Raw genomic sequence first — 21,706 nt, forward strand, 5'->3', positions numbered from 1 at the left:
GGAGGTTATTCTGTTTATCTGTGGTACAAAACTTGTCCAGGAAATAATTTGTGAACACGCCTCAATAAACATGCCTGTCAAAAATGTGTTGCTGTTCGTGGTGATCCTGGGATCGATTCAGATTGTGGAAAATGTCGAACCACTTTCTGGTGTTTATGCTTTGGGAGCAGCTATTACGGCTCTTGGCATGGCCAGTTACAACATTGTGATGTGTCAGTTCTACGAATGCTGTGATAAAAAGTGGATTACCAACAATGCTACAGGTTTGTTGTTGAGGGTTTGTATTAAAAAAACCAACAACAACAACAACAAAAAACAACAACAAAAAAACAAAACAAAAACAAAAACAAAAAAACTCTAGAATCTCTTTGATGTGTTTTAGTTAATACTTGACAATGACGTTTCGAAATTTGCATGCGCGAGATATAACTTCCACCATCACTCACATACAATAGTTATTCTTCTTTTTAATTAAAAAAAAAGAAGTTAAGCAACAACACAGGATTGAGCTGAAAGGTGGAACCATATGGAAAAGTAACTTGACAGAAAACATACTTTATACAGGCATAAATAAGTGCTCACACATAATCAAAATTAAGAGCAAAAGTCACAGACTGAAACTGAGGATCTATGGAATGAAAGAGATAAAAAAAAAAAAGAAAAGAGAAAAAAGAAAAAAAAAAAGGAATTTTTTTTTTTTTTTTTTTTTAAAGTAAAAGAATGATATCAGAAGACCTCATTGTTCAAACTTTCACATATGTAGTGTACATAGAACATTGGTTGTTCAACATATGCGCACACATACACACATGTTTGCATGTATACATACGCTTTCACATTCATGACACTTACACAGTGACACTGACACACACATTCATGCACACTTGCAGCTTCCCACAGTATCAGTATCAGTAGCTCAAGGTAGGTGTCACTGTGTTTGGACAAATCCATATAGTATACGCTACATCACATCTGCCAAGCCAGCAGTGTAACCCAATGCACTTAGTCAGGCCTTAAGAAAAAAAAGAAGAAGAAATAATTAAACAAATAAAGAGGTAAATAAATATTTAAATATGAAAAAAAGAAGAAAAAAGGTAATAATGATAATAATGATAATAATAATGATAAACACATAAAAAAAAGAAAGAGAATAGTAATAATAATAAATAGGAAAATATGCAAATAAATGTAAAACACACACACACACACACACACACACACACACACACACACATGCACAACAGATATGCAACAAACATGAAACTATGAAAGCACAAACAAATACACATAAACGTACACAAGCCCTGACACACACACACACACACACACACACACACACACACACACACACACACACACTCACTCACTCACACATGCATGATCATGCACACTCACTCACTCACTCACTCACTCACTCACTCACACACACATGCATGATTATGCACATGCACACGTGCGTGCACACACACACACACACACACACACACACACACACACACACACACTGCTTCATTTCTCTGTCCTTTTTCATTTATATAAACTGATTGATGGTGTAGTAGCCTGTTGTCTTCATTCTAAACATCAAAAAAACCTTTCAGTTCTTATCACTGCAGAACATTCTAGTTGCAAGCCAGTGGACAACATAAGCCCAGTTAAGTTTTTGATGAAGAAAGTCAAGTCCAGTGTCATTGTGTGACACAAATGTTCATAAACTGGCTTCTGTAATGCCAAGTTTTTGTGTCAGAGTGTGACACAAATGTTGATGAACAGTCTGCTGTCTAGCAGACAGTAGTGGAAAACCGATGTTTGGGGAGTCACTAAAAAGTAGGGGAGAAATGAGACCGGATCCAGTAACCTGGGCATCGGGTAAACACGACTCCACAGAAGCATTGTCAGATACAGTATCGCCCACAGCAACTGCTGTCTCGTGTCTGTCAGGAAGTTTTAGCTCATGTTGTTGACCAGACTAGTGCTCCCTTTCTGTTCAACATTTGTTCAATGTTTTACATTTATTTGCTTATTTATCATCATTGTTGTCTTATTTATTTATTTGTTTATTTATTTATTTATTTATTATTATAATAATTATTATTATTATCACTACCTTTTTTCATATTATAATTATTATTTATTTATTTATCTATTTATGTATTTATTTACTTCTTTATGTACGCTTATCTATTATTTATTCACCTTTTCTTTTTTTCAAGGCCTGACTAAGCGCGTTGGGCTACGCCGCTGGTCAGGCATCTTCTTGGCAGATGTGGTGTAGCGTATAAGGATTTGTCCGAACGCAGTAACGCCTCCTTGAGCGACTGAAACTGAAATTGTTCAACAACCAACCCAGAACACACTAGAAAGAAACAGAACCCAACTGAAGCCTCTTTTCTTGTCAAGTTCTGTGAGAGAGTAGTAAATTGTTTTAAGTAGTACTGTGGTCATTTATAGAAAAAAAAAACAAAAACAACATTTGTTCTTACTGATGAAAGAAAATTTCGTCTTTAACTACTGTTCAGCAACTTTTTTCATGTTTCGTTCGTTCGTGCATTAGTTTAACGTCTTTTCACTGTAAGTGATATTAGACGAAGGTAGGAAAAAAATCAAGTGGGAGGAGGGGGACGGGGTGGGGTGGGGGGGAGGGGGGGATTACTGTGTACGCATGCAAGTAAGTGAAAGTGTTTGTGTGTGTGTGTGTGTGTTACATATAGAAAATGATTGATTTAAGTTTTGTTAAAAAACAACAACAAAAAAACAAAAACAAAACAAAGCCAAAAAAACCAAAAAAAACCATAACAGTATAACATATTTCTAATGAAAAACAAACAACTATAACAGCGAACCAACTGGACTATTTAACAAGGAGTTGAAAAAGTCATACATTAGCAATGGACTGCGGAAGATCGTCAACACTGAAGATGATTTCAGTTCAGGGATTTGAGACTTTAACATATTACAAGTTGGTATATGATCAGCTGTTATGTGAGCACCACAGATGCAAGAAACATTACTGACATATTTTGTCCTAAAACAGTTCATTTGTGCGCTTCTTTTTTTCACTGTACATTGCCTTTTTTTTCTTTTGCCATCAAAGGAGATGTTTTTACAAGGCAACATTGGTAATTGAAGTGAAAGTAATTCATGTTTCCTGTTTGTGTGTGTGCAGCTTTATACACAGAACTGGATGGGCGTTTGTATGGTCAGCATCTTGTGAAACAAGTGGTCACCAGTCATGTAAAAGGCCATGTAAGAACTCGGTCTCCAGTCAAAGCACTGGTGTTATCCTTCCATGGACCCACGGGAACAGGAAAGAACCATGTCAGCCGTATCGTTGCAGAAGCCCTGTATAAAAAGGGACTGCGCAGTCAAAATGTTCGATTGATGTCAGCCACAAAAGAATTCCCACATCAAGAAATGGTTCCATTGTATAAGGTAGAGGATGAGAATATGGTTATATATAATATATATATATATATATATATATATATATATATATTGGTGTCATATACTGTACCATGTCAAACTGATGCAAACTAGGCCTATGGTTTGCTCTGTTTGGCCAAATTTCGCGCGGCTAACAGTGAAAAGACGCCCCTCTTAGTCTGGCCCGCTCTTAGCCAATCAAACGCCTCTAACAGCTATAAGCGCTGAATCATTCCTTTGGCCAAGGCTCTCCACGCCATCTTGTCAGGTTTTCGCTCTGTCTCGTCTAACGCTTTTTTTGGCTATTAAGCGTTTTCATTTGGCCTTATTTTGTTGTATGCGGCTTGCATGTGTATTGTGCTTACATTCTGTGTACTCGTTTCGACTCGGCCCCCTCGATTTCTTCGTATTTTCTACCTCTGAGTCGATCCGGTCTTTCCTTTCTCTGTTGGGGTTCGTATTGTTCGCTGGGTGCTTACGCGCGGTACCATGCCTCGTTTGCCATCCTACGAAGGCAGGGATCATGATGCTGGCAGAGATACTCGCCAAGAGACTCTCCCAGGCCCGGAGCTCATGATTTCTCCCGATAGGGACCGCGGCGATGCGTCTGCAGACGCTGATCGCGGAGGGGACGCTCGTCCCGATAAAACGGTCATGAAGGGGACCGGGGGGAAGGGATTCGAGCGTCACCTCCCGAAGTGTCCCAGCGCGAGGCGGGTGGAAGGGGGAGTAGCACGTCCTCTCTTGGTGGTGGGAACTCGCGGCTGGGTGCGGACTCCCAAGGGGAGGCCGCCCCCCGCCGTTATCCGGGTCCCCACACGGAGACGGCCCTCAGGGGCCCCAGTGCTGTTTCCCCTCCTCCCTCCTCGGTCGACCCCCCTCCCCCACCTCCTCCTGGGGGAGAAAAACAGTTGGTTCCGGGGGGGGACCTCCACTTAGCCCACCCCGGGCCAAGCCACCCCAGTCTCCCCACGGGAGGGGATTCTGGGCGCGTGGCAACCTGCTCTGCAGGTCTCCCCGCTATCCGGCCGGTCTCCCCTGCTGGGGGAGTCCCGCGCGTGTCAGGCGGTTCCGGGCAGTCAGACCGCCGGCCTTTCGGCCTGTCTGACACCCAAGTCGGACCTGACCTCCCTCCGACTTGGCCAGGCTTTTCCCTTCAACGAGGTCAAGGCACCAGTGACCCTTGGGGCTGGGGTCACGGGATGGCTGGTGCCCACGGGTGGTATCCCCCATTCTACCCGTACTGGGGTGCACCTATGGTGCATGCTGGGTTCCCGGGAGGACCAGGGACTAACCCCTGGTCCGCTCCCCACCAGACCCAACCCAGCACAGACCACAGAGTGACACACACAGCCCCGACAAGAGGGATTGACTCTTCGTTGGGCAGGTCGAGCTCCTTGACCAGTGTTAACACTACAGCCTCGAATAGGTCCTCTGTCAGCATGCAGGTGACCGCCACGGTCACTACGGCTTCCTTTTCAGGACCGACGGCAGCTGAGGGACCCCGCTCAGCCCGTGGGAGCCTGCTGGTCCCACCTACCCAGCCCTCGGTCCTAAAAGGAGATGAGTGGGTGTTCGTCCCCTCACAGCACTCGTGGGTCCCTCTGGCGTCCAGGGACGCTCTCTCTGAGAAGGTGTGGCACCCACCATCCCAAGCATGGTTGGACCTACGGTCCACACACTCCCCACCCTCTTCAGGTGTCAAGGACATAACAGAGGAGACCAGGGTCCCTGCTCGGGATCGCCCCAGCTCATCCCGCTGGGCTGACCACAGCCCACAGGACGCCCCCGTGGGTACATCCACTTGGGATGGCACCCAACAGGGGATGGACTGTGAACAAGAAGGACAGCCCCTGTCTTCGGATGAGGACGAACAAGCAGATGAGCACTCTTCGCCCCCATCCCAGTGCGACAGATGGAGCCCACGCCTCCCTAGGGACCAGCCTGAACCAAACTCGGACTTTGCCGAGCTCGAACTGACCCTCCCCAATAGGGTCACACATGCTGAATCAGTCCCTCAGGCAACTTTGTCACCCTTAACCCTCCTACGGTCAGGTGACTCTAACTCCAGAACCACAAGGCGACTCAGAGTGCCAGAAATGGCTCAGGAGTGGCTTAATAAGCCAGCCCGCACCGTCAGGGGTGCTGCTTCCATCCCTCCTCCAGGCAGGGAGTCACTCTCTGCCCCGGGCGCTTTTGCCCCAGGCAAGTTCCTTAAAGATCCCTCCAAGGGAGGAGTGTGGTCCTGGTACACACAGGACCACCCTGCCTACAGGGAAGCAGAGCCCTCCGCGCAGGACAGGATGTTGGTCTCACAGCGCACCACCTTCCCCACCTCAGCTACTCTTCCCTTTAAGACATTTGCAGAGTGGGACAAACTGGCCCGCCGCTGCCTCCTCGAGGTGTCCACGGCTTATACCTTCTTTGACGCGTTCCTCCACAGAGCCAATGAGCTGTGGGAACGACGTCCAGTTCAGCAGGACACGGAGTCTCCTTCCTCTGGCCTGCCTGGCCTCTTCTCAGACCCGAGGTTAAACACTTTTGGCAATCGAGTAGCGTCTGGTCTCACGGCAGCTGCAGACGCAGCTACCAGCCTTCACTTCAATATGGTGCTAGCGCGGCGGGATGCTGTTCTCCGCCTCTCTAACATTCCAGTAGAGGAGAGGGCTGCTCTGCGGTCCATCCCAGCACAGCAGCACTCCCTCTTCGGCCAGTATGCGCCGCATTTTGTCAGCCACAGGGCAGAGACAAACCGGGAGGTGGCCTCATATTTAGCCCAATCCTCCCAGGGGCGCCAGGGTTCTATGCCTTTGAAGAGACCCGCCACCAGGGCTCCTCCATATACCTCGCCTCCTAAGCCAAAGCGGCGTGCTCAGAATCAGCGGCAGAGGAACAAACCACCTCATGGCCGTCCAAGCCGTCCGGCCATGCCCAAGGCCAGAAGGCAGCACCCCCAATGACTGGGCCCCGATTCAGCACCGCCAGTCGTTCAGCCCCTCCAAGTAGGAAACTTGTCCCGGCACGTCGATGGAGCAGGAGAGCGTCTTAGAGAAAGAGATATCGCACCTACTCCTCATAGGGGCGATATCTCAACTCTCGGACCCGGGCCCCGGTTTTTACGGCCGGTTGTTCGTGATTCCAAAAGTCTCCGGAGGGTGGAGACCAGTCCTGGACTTGTCCCCCCTCAACAGTTTCCTCCCCAAGATGAAATTCAAGATGGACACACAGGCACAGATTCGGGAGACCATGCAACAGGGAGATTGGGCGACGTCCATCGATCTGAAAGATGCTTATTTCCATATCCTCATCCACCCGGCTTCCCGCCGGTACCTGAGGTTCGTGTGGAGGGACAGAGTGTTCCAGTTCTCTGCCCTCCCATTTGGTCTGTCCCTTGCCCCTTTCCTGTTTACCAAGGTGGTGCGGGAATTGGTGTCAATCGTCCGGTCGGAGTCCATTCGGCTCTGTGTGTACCTGGACGACTGGCTTATTCTGGCCCAGTCACAGGCTCTGTGCCAGAGTCATACAGCCAGACTTCTAGACCTGTGCTCCCAACTGGGCTTCATCACGAACCAGGAGAAATGCGATCTGTCCCCGAGCCAGTCCTTCGACTTCTTAGGGATGAGATTCGACACGCGGTCCATGATAGTCTCTCCGACGCCAGATCGGTGGGACCGTCTGGCAGGCCTCCTCAACCACTTGCGCCATTCCTCCCAAGCAACGGCGCGGACACTGTCTTCCCTCCTGGGCATGATGGAGTCCATGGCACCTCTCATCCCTCTGGGCAGGGTTCTCAAGCGCCCTCTTCAGAGGGCACTCAGGCTACGGTGGTCCCAGAGCACTCAGCCATGGGATACCCGGATATGTCTGGGCGAGTGGTTCCTCGAGGTGACATCAGAGTGGTTAACCACCCCTCTTCTGACACAGGGGGTGCCCATAGCCCCACCTACTCTTCAGGTGGCACTATTCACAGACGCCTCCTCCATGGGCTGGGGAGCCCACATGGACTCACTCCATGCAGCAGGGACTTGGTCCCCGGAGGAGCGCCTATGCCACATCAATGTTCTGGAACTGGAGGCAGTTCGCAGGGCTCTCCAGCACTTCATAGCGGAGGCCAAAGGCAAGACCATTCGCTTGTTCACGGACAACACAACAGTCGCTTGTTACGTGAACAAAGGGGGCGGAGCGCACTCGGCAGACCTCTCTCTGCGGACCGAGGCTCTCCTCCGTTGGTGCCACAGCAGGGGCATTGCACTTTCAGCGAGACACATAGCAGGGAAAGACAACATTTTGGCAGATGCTCTCAGCAGGTCCAAGAGTGTCATACACACAGAGTGGACCCTGGACAAGGACACCCTGCAAGGAGTGTGGGAACAGTGGTTCCGGCCGATGGTGGACCTCTTTGCGACAAGGTTCAGCAAGAGACTTCCCACGTACGTCTCTCCAGTCGCCGACCCAGAAGCATGGGCAGTGGACGCTCTCTCTCTAGACTGGAGCAGTCTGATTGCCTACGCGTTTCCTCCCTTTCCAATCCTGTCCAAGGTGATACGGAAAGCCAGGTTGGAACGCCCGCAGATGATCCTCATTGCGCCGAAATGGCCAGCCCAGCCCTGGTTTCCGGTCCTTCAGTCCCTGACACATGTTCCACCACTGGAACTGGAAACCAAACCTCATCTGCTGAGGCAGCCTCGTTCGGGCATTCCTCACTCCAATCCTCAAATGCTCCACCTGCACGCGTGGCTGCTGTGCGGGCGGATCTGTCAGCATCACCATTGAAGTCTTCCACCCCTCGGTCAGCCTCTGTGTCCGCCGCGCTGACCAAGGGGGGTGCCTCCTCCGACCTCCTCTCCATAGTCTCCAAAGCCAGGAGGGAGGGAACAGAGACTTTGTATGACTTTCGATGGAAGAAATGGCTGAGTTGGTGTACAGCTCAGAACATTCCCCCTACTAACCCTACGAGCATGCAGCTGGCCAACTTTTTGGCTCACTGCTCCTCGGTTCTCAACCTGTCTGCTAGTTCTGTGAGAGGGTACAGGTCTGCCATTTGTACCACTATCAAACAGCTAGGTGGTCCCGCTTTTGAAGCTGATTTCCTGCTCAGAGAAGTGGCTAGGGGCGCCTCTCTGAAGGAAGCTAGGAATCCCAGAAGAGTGCCCCTCTGGGACTTGTTCCTGGTGCTGGATTTCATTCGAAAACAGCCCTTTGAGCCATTGGGGACTATTCCTTTTGACCTGCTCACTCTCAAGACCACTTTCCTTCTGTTGCTGGCCACGGGCCGTCGTAGAAGTGAGATTCATGGTCTTAGTGGTCTGCCACAAGATCTAGCATTCCACAGAGATGGTTCCATCACTCTTCGTTTCCTTCCAGAGTTTCTGGCTAAGAACCAAGACCCCGAGGTCCCTTCCCCCTCTCTGAGGGTCAGACCTTTGTCGGATATTCTGGCACAAGATGATGAAGATAGGCATCTCTGCCCCGTTCGGTGCCTCAAATACTATTGCAATAGGTCTCGCCATAGGCGTTCTTCTCAGAGGCGCCTTCTCATCTCCCTCAATGAGAATTACAAGAAAGATATCGCTGCAGGCACCATTTCCCGCTGGGTTTCCCAAGTCATTCGTAGAGCCTACTCTCATGCACACAAGGATCTCAGCTGTCTTAATCCCAGAACACACGAAGTGCGGGCCATAGCTACTTCGGCTGCTTTCCAGCACTCGGTACCACTGCAGCATGTCTTGGAGGCAGCCTTCTGGCGGTCGGAGAATCCCTTCATCAACTTCTACCTCCGGGATTTCCGTATGACCAGGGCTGACGGTTCCAAGGGGATTTCCTTTGTCGCGGCTAACACTGCCGTCTCAGTTTCAAGGGCTCCCCATACGAACCAGTAGGCGTTGCCCTCCTCCATTTGCTTTAAATTCTGCATCAGTTTGACATGGTACAGTATATGACACCAAAAGGAGGAGTTTGTATTATACTCCATGTTTGGTGTTTACATATACTTACCATGTCAAACTCGAATGCCCGCCCGTCCGTCCCCGCGTCTCCGCCGTGGTTCTCATGGGGCATTTTCATTCATGGCCACGGAATGATTCAGCGCTTATAGCTGTTAGAGGCGTTTGATTGGCTAAGAGCGGGCCAGACTAAGAGGGGCGTCTTTTCACTGTTAGCCGCGCGAAATTTGGCCAAACAGAGCAAACCATAGGCCTAGTTTGCATCAGTTTGACATGGTAAGTATATGTAAACACCAAACATGGAGTATAATACAAACTCCTCCTTTTAGTATTATTATTATTATTATATTATCATTATTTGAATTTTTACACACACACACACACACACACACACATATACATAGAATGTTTTTTTTTGTGCGCTTTGTTTCTTGTTGCTTAGTTCCTGTTTCACTGAACATTGCCTTTTTTTTTTCTTTTGCCATTGAAGGAAATGTTTTTACAAGGCAACACTGGTAATTGAAGTGAACATAATTCGTTTTAGTTTTTACTAACTACCAACTTACATCTGGCTGGGTATTCTAATTGTTTAAGATGTATGTGTGTGTGCATACACCAGGACCGGCTGAGAGACATAGTAGAGAAGCAGGTGAAGAAGTGTCCCCAGTCGCTGTTCATCTTTGACGAGATTGACAAACTGCCGGGCGGTCTGATCGACACCATCAAGCCCTACCTTGACTACCATGAACAGCTGGGGGGTGTGGACTATCGCCATGCCATCTTCATCTTCCTCAGGTGTGGCCTCCTGTTTGCTCAAGATAAAAAATGGATTGAATTATTTTCAACTTTTTTCTCTCAGTGTTTTAGGTTAGATATATGTTATTGGCTCTGTTGATGAATTTGGTTCTGTTTTTTTGTTGTTTTTTTGTTTGTTTATTGTTTTTTTGTTGTTGTTGGATTGTAATTTCTTCATTGACACACTCATTTTGCACTCAGTATTAGATGCTTATCAAAGGTATTTTGGTTGTGGAGGTAACAATTAACTTGTTCACTACCAGGCCTCTGCCAAGCATTTTTCAATGAAAATGGGTATTTAAAAAAAAAAAAAATCTGCAGGCTATGTTTTTTGCCGAAAGTATGCAAACCATGTGTTTCTGAAAGAAAACTGACTGAGGGGTCTGTTGAAAGCATTTTAAAATTATTTGATATACAGATTATGATTTTGAGCTAATTGAACGATGAAGTATATTTTGGCTATGTAATTTTATATTTTTTGACACGCAAAACATAGGTATATCATTGTGAATTTTTCAACAACAAAAAACAAGAACAACACCACACACACACATACACAAAACAACAGGAGAAAAAACAACAACAAACAACAACAACAGCAACAAAGTCACAAAGAAGCATGCAAACGATTTCCAAATTAATGGATCAAGAAAAGCAGCCCCTTATTCCTGCCTACAGATCTCCATCAGGTCATCCCACATCCCCAGAATTTGTTCATGTATATGTTCATATATGTTTGTATGTACGTATATATGTGTGTGAGTGTGTGTGTGTGTGTGTGTGTGTGTGTGTGACGGTATGTAGAGACTATATGCTGATGTCTGCTGTGCCATGATGAACACAGAAAATACAGTATTTTTTTTAATACAGTCATTTTTAAACGTTTTTCTATAATGCTAAAAGACTGATTTAAGCTGACTGGTTTTGAGTCATTTGACAGTAAATATTTACATTATGGTCCAATTGATACAAGGGAAAAAGAAAAAGAAAACAAACCCAAAGCATTAAAGCTGAAAGACATCAGGTCTACAGTGTCACTGTTGCTTGCATTAGTCTAATACAGTTTCAGGAAGACACTTTACTCTGCTTTGTGATGAGCCAAATCATCAAAGTGGCAAAATGTTTGTAAAATTTCCTGTTGTACCATAACCAGACCTAGTTGATTCCGTTCTTGGTGTATACACAGGTGGAAGATCAAATACATGCACTTTAAAGATAATGGTATCTATGTATGCACATGCAAGTTGGGTTATGGAAACATGAACATACCATGAAAATAAAGTATGGCTGCTCAAATGACTAATGAAAAATGGTCATGCATGTTTAACCCTTTTGCTGCGAGGAAAATAAGATTTAAGTTAAATCTATTTGCCAGGGGTTTTTTCACCAAAAAACGGCTATAAATTTTCAAAAAATTCTGTGCTCTTTGTTATTGGAGAAAGAACCATAAAAGTGTACATTTTCTGAAAGGTAAATGAATAAAGAATACAAAACACATGATGTGTTCCCATTTTATATATTTTCAGTGACATGCTGTTGTTTTGAAATCAGTGTTTTGTTTTTTGTCACATTTTCAACTTGTTCATTACAAACATTAGTCAGGTAATTTGCACTAAAAAATATTTTCTGGACAAATGGATATCTGCACACACAAAATCATACTAGAACAACCAGAAAAAAAAAGAAAAGAAAAAAAAGAGGGATAGATGCACAATGCATTCTGACTTCTCCAAGTGATAATATGGATGTGAGGCCACGCCCCCTCAGTCTCCACCCCCCTCCTCTTCACCCTTATCACATGATCATTTTATCCAGTTCTCATCAGACCGCGTTGGCTGAGTGCCAAGAAAATCGCTCACACTGTGTCCTGCTAACAATTCGGTCACTTTCTGTCGCCTTCTAAAGCCATACAGCCGGCATCACTCACTGATAGTCGTATCTTGGCCATTCTCTTGATTGCTCCCTTTATTTTCTATCAAATCGTCCAATAAATGTTCATCACTGTCTTCTCCTTCGAATTTACGCTTCAATTCTTTCTGAGCATCAGCTAAAGAAAGCAATCTTGGTTGATTTAGTTCGCCATGATCGCATGTCTTGAGCACAGCGTCAGTCCGACATTTTGAGCGAGCGAGGAAAGGAGCCAGGCAAAACACTGCAACAGTAACCCAACCAAAACATTCAAATAAAGGACTGCCTCATGACGTAGATGGTGTCAATAGCTATGAATAGACCCTAGAAAGATTTCCCAAGCTAAAGCGACCAATATTTTTGTCAACGAACTGAATGCAAACCAGGGAAAAGTCAGAATATTTCGATGAGTTATCTTGTCATTGTGGCAGTGAAGCATACATGTTTGCGATGACAAATTATCTCATCATATAGGCAGTCTAGGGGTTAAGTGCGCTTGTGCATATCTTGATTGGATCTTGATTTTAGTGGAAAGAGTCGCACTGTGAAGTAAACACGTAAGTTGTCCATGAACACTAAAGAAATCTGTCAGATTCAGACTCGCCACATGCTTGCAGAACGGAAGAGACTGAAACTGTTCTGAACACCCTTTCAATCTTTCTCAGAATTAGGCAGCTCCTTTGGGCGGCATGCTCCATGATGCAGGTGATAATTTCTAATGGCAAAATGAACTGTAGGTATCGAAGCCGTCCACAATCAAGAAGACTGGCAGAAAAGTGAAAATCTGAACTGGCAGTTGACAATACACAAGCGACAACACCTTTGTGTATGCCTTGTTTTGTTTCCTGGTCAGCTACAGTATTGACATTTTTTTCACAGTGTTCATCTGCTTGAAGTCAAACTGCAGAGCAAGAACAGTTACGACTATATTTGTATTTTTCTGAGTTTGAATCTGCAATCATGATTTTGCTGGAGAATTAGAGAAATCAGTATAAGCCCTTTTAGCATGAACTGTTGTACGAAAAATTACTGAGTCAGGTGACCAAATCGATGGGTCATTTCAAAATGTATGTGTCAGTGACCGATGACAGATATGAAACCTAAAACCAGACTACAGGATGGCAGGTTAACATGTATGCTATGCAATAAATGGGTTAGAAAAAAATCTAGCTGTCCAACAATTGAAGGAAAATGTGCATAAGATATGGGCGTCACTCTGTGTGTGTGTGTGTGTGTGTGCATGGTGTGTGTGTGTGTGTGTGTGTGTGTGTGTGTGTGTGCATGGTGTGTGCTTGTGTGTGTGTGTGCATGGTGTGTGTGTGTGTGTGTGTGTGTGTGTGTGTGTGTTTGCATGGTGTGTGTGTGTGTGTGTGTGCATGTTGTGTGTGTGTGTGTGTGTGTGTGTGTGTGTGTGTGTGTGTGTGTGCATGGTGTGTGTCTGTGTTTGTGTGTGTGGTGTGTGTGTGTGTGTGTGTGTGTGTGTGTGTGTGTGTGTGTGTGTGTGTGTGTGTGTGTGTGTGTGAGTGTGTGTGTGTGTTTTATCTTCAGTTTAACGTCTATTCACTATAAGTGTTTTTAGACGGAAAGGAGTAAGGTAGTGTATAAAGGAAAGGGAGTGCATGTGAATATTAGTGTAAAAAAGTGTTCATGTTATGTATCAGAGGAAAGGTATATTATTATAAGAAAAAGTCTAAAGAGATTGTGGTGTGTATTGAATGAGGTGTCCTGGGAGGGAGAATATGTATATGCATATCAACAAGTATTAACCTACAACAATGTAAATATAAATAACAACATTAATTATAATACATCAAAGGAGGATACCAACTGGACTGGAGTTTAAAATTTCTGAAAACATTCTAAGCAATGAATAATCATTCAAAATCTTTTCAGTGGCAAATGAAATATTGGAAGAAAAGTCATCAGCCACATCTTTTGGAATTAACGGTGTGTGTGTGTGTGTGTGTGTGTGTGTGTGTGTGTGGTGTGTGAGTATGTGCATGGTGTGTGTGTGTGTGTGTGTGTGTTGTGTGTGTGTGTGTGTGTGTGTGTGTGTGTGTGCGTGTGTTGCAGCAATGCCGGAGGAGAGTCCATCACAAAGCATGTCCTGGAACAGTGGCGAGAGGGAAAGAAAAGGGAGGATATCGGGTTGGCTGAAATGGAAAATATTCTGGCCAGAGCTGCCATCAACTCTGAATCTGAAGGTAACTCACTGTTTTCTGCATGTATTTCGTTGAGTCTGAAGGTAACTCACTGTTTTCTGCATGTGTTTCATTGAATCTGAAGGTAACTCACTGTTTTCTGCATGTATTTCATTGAGTCTGAAGGTAGTTAACTGTGTTTTCTGCATGTGTTTCATTGAGTCTGAAGGTAACTCTGTGGGTTTTTTTTTCATGTATTTTGTTGAGTCTGAAGGTAACTCACTGTTTTCTGCATGTATTTCATTGAATCTGAATGTAGTTAACTGTGTTTTCTGCATGTGTTTCATTGAATCTGAAGGTGACTCACTGTTTTCTGCATGTATTTCATTGAATCTGAAGGTAGTTAACTGTGTTTTCTGCATGTATTTCATTGAGTCTGAAGGTAACTCACTGTTTTCTGCATGTATTTCATTGAGTCTGAAGGTAACTCACTGTTTTCTGCATGTGTTTCATTGAGTCTGAAGGTAACTCACTGTTTTCTGCATGTGTTTCATTGAGTCTGAAGGTAGTTAACTGTGTTTTCTGCATGTATTTCATTGAGTCTGAAGGTAACTCACTGTTTTCTGCATGTATTTCATTGAGTCTGAAGGTAGCTCACTGTTTTCTGCATGTGTTTCATTGAGTCTGAAGGTAGTTAACTGTGTTTTCTGCATGTATTTCATTGAGTCTGAAGGTAACTCACTGTTTTCTGCATGTATTTCATTGAGTCTGAAGGTAACTCACTGTTTTCTGCATGTGTTTCATTGAGTCTGAAGGTAGTTAACTGTGTTTTCTGCATGCATTTCATTGAGTCTGAAGGTAGTTAACTGTGTTTTCTGCATGCATTTCATTGAGTCTGAAGGTAGTTAACTGTGTTTTCTGCATGTGTTTCATTGAGTCTGAAGGTAACTCACTGTTTTCTGCATGTATTTCATTGAGTCTGAAGGTAGTTAACTGTGTTTTCTGCATGTGTTTCATTGAGTCTGAAGGTAACTCACTGTTTTCTGCATGTATTTCATTGAGTCTGAAGGTAACTCACTGTTTTCTGCATGTATTTCATTGAGTCTGAAGGTAACTCTGTGGGTTTTTTTTCATGTGTTTCATTGAGTCTGAAGGTAACTCACTGTTTTCTGCATGTATTTCATTGAGTCTGAAGGTAACTCACTGTTTTCTGCATGTGTTTCATTGAGTCTGAAGGTAACTCACTGTTTTCTGCATGTATTTCATTGAGTCTGAAGGTAGTTAACTGTGTTTTCTGCATGCATTTCATTGAGTCTGAAGGTAGTTAACTGTGTTTTCTGCATGCATTTCATTGAGTCTGAAGGTAGTTAACTGTGTTTTCTGCATGTGTTTCATTGAGTCTGAAGGTAACTCACTGTTTTCTGCATGTATTTCATTGAGTCTGAAGGTAACTCTGTGGGTTTTTTTTTCCATGTGTTTCATTGAATCTGAAGGTAACTCACTGTTTTCTGCATGTGTTTCATTGAGTCTGAAGGTAACTCACTGTTTTCTGCATGTATTTCATTGAATCTGAAGGTAACTCACTGTTTTCTGCATGTGTTTCATTGAATCTGAAGGTAACTCTGCATGTACTTCATTCCTGTTGACTGTAATGGTGGAGGAAGGTGGCAGAATGGTTAAGATGCTCATCTGCCAATGGAGTCCCTGAGGGTGTGGGTTTGAATCCCGCTCTCGCCCTTTTCTCCCAAGTTTGACTGGAAAATCAAACTGAGCATCTAGTCTTTCAGATGAGACAATAAATAAAGGTGCTGTGTGCAACACGCACCTGGCGCACTGAAAAAGAACCCATGGCAACGGGAGTGTTGCCCTCTGGCAAAATTCTTGCAGAAGAAACCCACTCTGATAGGTACACAGATATATATGCTTGCACTGAAGACCTGACTAAGGGCATTGAGTTACGCTGCTGGTCAACCTCCTGCCCAGCAGATGTGGTGTAGCATATATGGATATGACCGAATGCAGTGATTCCTCCTTGAGAAACTGAAACTGAAAACTGGTGGTATGTCTGTAAGGGCAGGTTGTTGATTGTTCCAGTTCATTATTTGGGGCATTTTTGCTTGAGGTTTTACTTGTGAAAGAGTGGCTCAGTGGTGAGATACCTGACTAGGAAGCAAGTGTGTGTCCAAGGGTTTGAGTCCTGTATATGGACCAGAACTTTTACTCCACTTCCACTGGATCTTAGTGGTGGTCTGGGTTCTAGTCTTTTGAATTAGATTATAAAAACAGGGCCAGTGAGCAGCATGTGCATAGCGCGTGAAAAGGCATCCACGACAATAAAGTGATTGTCTCTGGCAAAATTCTGTAGAAAAAATCCACTTCGATAGTAAAACATATACACTTGTAAACAGAGAGAGAGAGGAAAAGGGTGGCACTGCGCTGTGGTGATATATTCTCCTCAGGGAGAGCAGTTTGAAGATCATGCTGACAAATTTGTTGTGACAAAAAAAAACAACAACAAAAAAAGCGATACAATACAATACAATACAATACAATACAATACAATACAATGTGGACTAAGGAAGGCAACATGGTATGTTTAATGTGGCCAGCTAGTAATGTTGATCTTTCAGCCTGTGGACTTCAGAAGGCAACATAGTTTCTTACTATGTATCATGTGGACTTAAGGAGGCAACATAGTATCTTATCACAGTATTTTGCCATGTATCATGTGAACTTTAGAAGGCAACACAGTATCTTACCATGTATCATGTGGACTTTAGAAGGCAACACAGTATTTTGCCATGTATCATGTGGACTTTAGAAGGCAACATAGTATCTTACCATGTACCATGTGGACTTTAGAAGGCAACATAGTATATTACCATGTATCATGTGGACTTTAGAAGGCAACATAGTATTTTACCATGTATCATGTGGACTTTAGAAGGCAACAACGTGTTCTGCCATGTATTATGAGGACTTAAGAAGGCAACACAGTATCTTGCCATGTACCATGTGGACTTAAGAAGGCAGCCGAGTAAGGTAAAGGTGTCCAGCATTGTCCTCAGGGGGCCTGTGGCACAGTGAGCTGATCAGCAAACACCTGGTGACTGCCTTCATCCCATACCTGCCCTTGGAGCGGCGACATGTCCGTGAGTGTGTCCGTGACACGCTGGTGCAGCGCCAGCACTACAAGTCCCGCGGCCAGGTGCCAGACGACGTGGTGAGGAAGGTGATGGCAGAGCTGACCTTCTACCCAGAGAAAGAACAGCTGTTCTCCGTGACCGGGTGCAAACGTGTGGCTGAGAAGGTGGACTATGTTATGTTGGTTTGACATTTTGTCTTTCGGGAATCGATAGGAATGATATGTGAGTTTCTATTTGCTTGACTGATTGGGAGTCATTATGCGACTGTTTTGTATCAGCTTTCCATTTTTTACTGTCATTTTTTTTTCTGCAGTGTGATTGCCATTGTTGGAACAAAGCGGTAAGACAGCTGCTTTGTTTGTGACACGTTGTTGTTGTTGCTGTTGTTTGCTGGTCATATCCTGGAGTCTGTGTCAGAGATTATGGGAGTCCTCTCTGTGACTGGGTGCAAACCAGTGGCTGTGAAGGTGGACTATGTTGTGCTGATTTGACATTTTGTCTTTCGGGAATCGATAGGAATGATATGTGAGTTTCTACTTGCTTGATTGATTGAGAGTCATTATCCGGCTGTTTTGTATCAGCTTTCCATTTTTTACTGTCATTTTTTCTTCTGCAGTGTGATTGCCACTGTTGGAACAAAGCGGTAACACAGCTGCTTTGTTTGTGACATGTTGTTGTTGTTGCTGTTGTTTGCTGGTCATATGATGAATGGATTGTTATTGCTGGGGCTGTTTGTTTGAGTTATGGTCTTTAGTCATTTTTTTTCAGGAATGTCTACCATCCATCAGGTTTTCTGAATCTGCACCTGGTGCTTGTATATATAATTTTTTTTACGCAAGAACAGTGAGGTCAAGTCCCCACAGAGTTTATTTTCTATATATTTATCTCTATAGATCTTCCATGTGCCATCATGTGACAAAGTATCATACCAATGTGTATGTGTGTGAAAAGTATAACCATGCTTAAGAGTTAGAAATACTTGCAAAAGATGCTGAGAAATGGAGACATCTGACATTGATCTCCATATCTGGCACAAACAGAAGTGAAAACATAAATGTGCTCCCAAGTTTTCTGTCCAGGTTCTCTGTGTCCTTTGAAGCAAAAGGTGTCACAATTTTTGTTTTACTTTGGTGTGTGTTCTTAGGCTGAAAGATTGATTTCATGCACTTCTTTTCCTCTACTACTATACAGCTATAGGTTGTGTGTGTGTGTGTGTGTGTGTGTGTGTGTGTGTGTGTAGTGTGTGTGTGTGATAGAGAGAGAGAGAGAGAGAGAGAGAGAGAGAGAGAGAGAGAGATGTATACTGTAAACTTAACTGTTGATATTCAAAGTTGAAGTACATTTACATGTTTTATTCCATGTTCCTTACAGACTTGGTCTTTGTTTCTTTTTTTAAATATATATATATTTTTTTATATTTGTATATAACTTTACTGTTTACCTGTTGATGAATTTGGTTCAGTCCAACTTTATGCTGTTGAAAACCAGTGAATGAAGAATAGACCTATTTGCATGTTTGTAGCATGCATGTCACATGTTTTTCACAACATGCCTGTTGTGACTACCTGTTTGTTTTCTCTGCTAACTTGAGAAGCTGCTTGTTGAGCATTTTCAATAAAATCACATTGAAAATAAAAAGTGACTTCCCCTTCCTTCCCCTCCCTCCCTTCCTTTGGTTTCTGGTAGAAGTGCATTGATGAAAGTGTGGAGCTGTAAAATCTTCCAGTGTATCTGTCTACAAGAGAGGGCGGGTAAAGGTGTGATAGTACTGGTAATAATAATTATAATGATGATGATCGCATTTGCATAGTGTATTTTTTAAGGTTGATTTCAGACTCAGTACACTGGCGATCACCCATTCACACACACAGCCATGCTGCAAAATAGCATGCTCAAACACACACACACACACACACACACACACACGCACACACACACGCACACACACACACACACACACACACACACACACACACGCACACACACACACACACACACACATGATTTTGACAGAAAGGCAGAGAGGGAGAGTCACAAGACAGGTTAACTACCTCAGAAAAAGTGCTGCTACATGAAAGTGCACAACCTTCTTGTTGCACATGTGCAGGACAGTCATCACCATGGACATGATGTCCGAATGGTATGTCAGTGTGACCTGACTGCTTGCTGTCTGAATGGTATGTCAGTGTGACCTGACTGCTTGCTGTCTGAATGGTATGTCAGTGTGACCTGACTGCTTGATGTCAGTGTGACCTGACTGCTTGATGTCTGAATGGTATGTCAGTGTGACCTGACTGCTTGATGTCTGAATGGTATGTCAGTGTGACCTGACTGCTTGCTGTCTGAATGGTATGTCAGTGTGACCTGACTGCTTGATGTCTGAATGGTATGTCAGTGTGACCTGATTGCTTGCTGTCTGAATGGTATGTCAGTGTGACCTGACTGCTTGCTTGATGTGGGTAAATGTTAGTGTGACTTGACTGCTGTGTTCCAGTTCTGTTGATCCTCACACTGCTCATGTCAAGTCCCCCCAAACCCCCTCCACAACCAGACCCCCTTTTATCTGCTGCAGTCCCTGCACAGCAGTCCACAGGAACTATTGATGTCAGGGGGCCACACACCAGCAGTCCACAGGGACTATTGATGTCAGGGGGCCACACCAGTTGTTCCACAGGAACTATTGATGTCAGCAGGCCAGGCACCAGCACTCCACAGGAACTATTGATGTCAGCAGGCCAGGCACCAGCAGTCCACAGGAACTATTGATGTCAGCAGGCCAGGCACCAGCACTCCACAGGAACTATTGATGTCAGCAGGCCAGGCACCAGCAGTCCACAGGAACTATTGATGTCAGCAGGCCAGGCACCAGCACTCCACAGGAACTATTGATGTCAGCAGGCCAGGCACCAGCAGTCCACAGGAACTATTGATGACAGGAGGCCACACACCAGCAGTCCACAGGAACTATTGATGTCAGGGGGCCACACACCAGCAGTCCACAGGAACTATTGATGTCAGGAGGCCACACACCAGCACTCCACAGGAACTATTGATGTCAGGAGGCCACACACCAGCAGTCCATAGGAACTATTGATGTCAGGATGTCATGAGGCTACACACCAGCAGTCCATAGGAACTATTGATGTCAGGATGTCATGAGGCCACACACCAGCACTCCACAGGAACTATTGATGTCAGCAGGCCAGGCACCAGCAGTCCATAGGAACTATTGATGTCAGGGTGTCAGGAGGCTACACACCAGCAGTCCACAGGAACTATTGATGTCAGGGTGTCAGGAGGCCACACACCAGCAGTCCATAGGAACTATTGATGTCAGGGTGTCAGGAGGCCACACACCAGCAATCCACAGGAACTATTGATGTCAGGAGGCCACACACCAGCAGTCCACAGGGACTATTGATGTCAGGAGGCCACACACCAGCAGTCCACAGGAACTATTGATGTCAGGATGTCAGGAGGCCACACACCAGCAGTCCACAGGAACTATTGATGTCAGGGTGTCAGGAGGCCACACACCAGCAGTCCATAGGAACTATTGATGTCAGGGTGTCAGGAGGCCACACACCAGCAATCCACAGGAACTATTGATGTCAGGAGGCCACACACCAGCAGTCCACAGGGACTATTGATGTCAGGAGGCCACACACCAGCAGTCCACAGAGACTATTGATGTCAGGAGGCCACACACCAGCAGTCCACAGGGACTATTGATGTCAGGATGTCAGGAGGCCACACACCAGCAGTCCACAGGGACTATTGATGTCAAGTCCCCCCAAACCCCCTCCACAACCAGACCCCCTTTTATCTGCTGCAGTCCCTGCACAGCAGTCCACAGGAACTATTGATGTCAGGGGGCCACACACCAGCAGTCCACAGGGACTATTGATGTCAGGGGGCCACACCAGCAGTCCACAGGGACTATTGATGACAGGAGGCCACACACCAGCAGTCCACAGGGACTATTGATGTCAGGAGGCCACACACCAGCAGTCCACAGGAACTATTGATGTCAGGGGGCCACACACCAGCAGTCCACAGGGACTATTGATGTCAGGGGGCCACACACCAGCAGTCCACAGGGACTATTGATGTCAGGGGGCCACACACCAGCAGTCCACAGGGACTATTGATGTCAGGAGGCCACACACCAGCAGTCCACAGGGACTATTGACGTCAGGAGGCCACACACCAGCAGTCCACAGGGACTATTGACGTCAGGATGTCAGGAGGCCATACAAAAGAGGAGACAGTGCATTGTTGCTGAGCTCCTTCAGAAGTGTTCACTTGTGCCTGTCTCTGATCCAACATACACAGAAGACAGTCCACTAAGCTC

General features: G+C 45.2%; 1 protein-coding gene across 1 annotated transcript; it reads left to right on the forward strand.

The window, feature by feature from the left end:
* Positions 1 to 5: 5 nt before the first annotated feature.
* LOC143298544 (torsin-1A-like) lies at positions 6 to 19,003 on the forward strand. Its single transcript, XM_076611411.1, has 5 exons — positions 6 to 263; positions 3,164 to 3,429; positions 9,982 to 10,157; positions 14,139 to 14,269; positions 17,275 to 19,003. The coding sequence occupies exons 1-5, from the start codon at positions 71 to 73 to the stop codon at positions 17,538 to 17,540; spliced, it is 1,032 nt and encodes a 343-aa protein (XP_076467526.1). The 5' UTR covers positions 6 to 70; the 3' UTR covers positions 17,541 to 19,003.
* The last annotated feature ends 2,703 nt before the right edge of the window (positions 19,004 to 21,706 follow it).

The sequence above is a fragment of the Babylonia areolata genome, chromosome 24 (genome assembly GCF_041734735.1).
Source record: "Babylonia areolata isolate BAREFJ2019XMU chromosome 24, ASM4173473v1, whole genome shotgun sequence".
NCBI classification, from domain to species: Eukaryota; Metazoa; Mollusca; class Gastropoda; order Neogastropoda; family Buccinidae; genus Babylonia; species Babylonia areolata.

Bases quoted from the DNA above. Each gene is read 5' to 3' on its own strand.
- LOC143298544 (XM_076611411.1), top strand. From the start codon at position 71: ATGCCTGTCAAAAATGTGTTGCTGTTCGTGGTGATCCTGGGATCGATT. The intron at 264-3,163 runs GTTTGTTGTTGA...GTGTGTGTGCAG, and splicing joins GATTACCAACAATGCTACAG to CTTTATACACAGAACTGGAT. The intron at 3,430-9,981 runs GTAGAGGATGAG...TGCATACACCAG, and splicing joins AAATGGTTCCATTGTATAAG to GACCGGCTGAGAGACATAGT.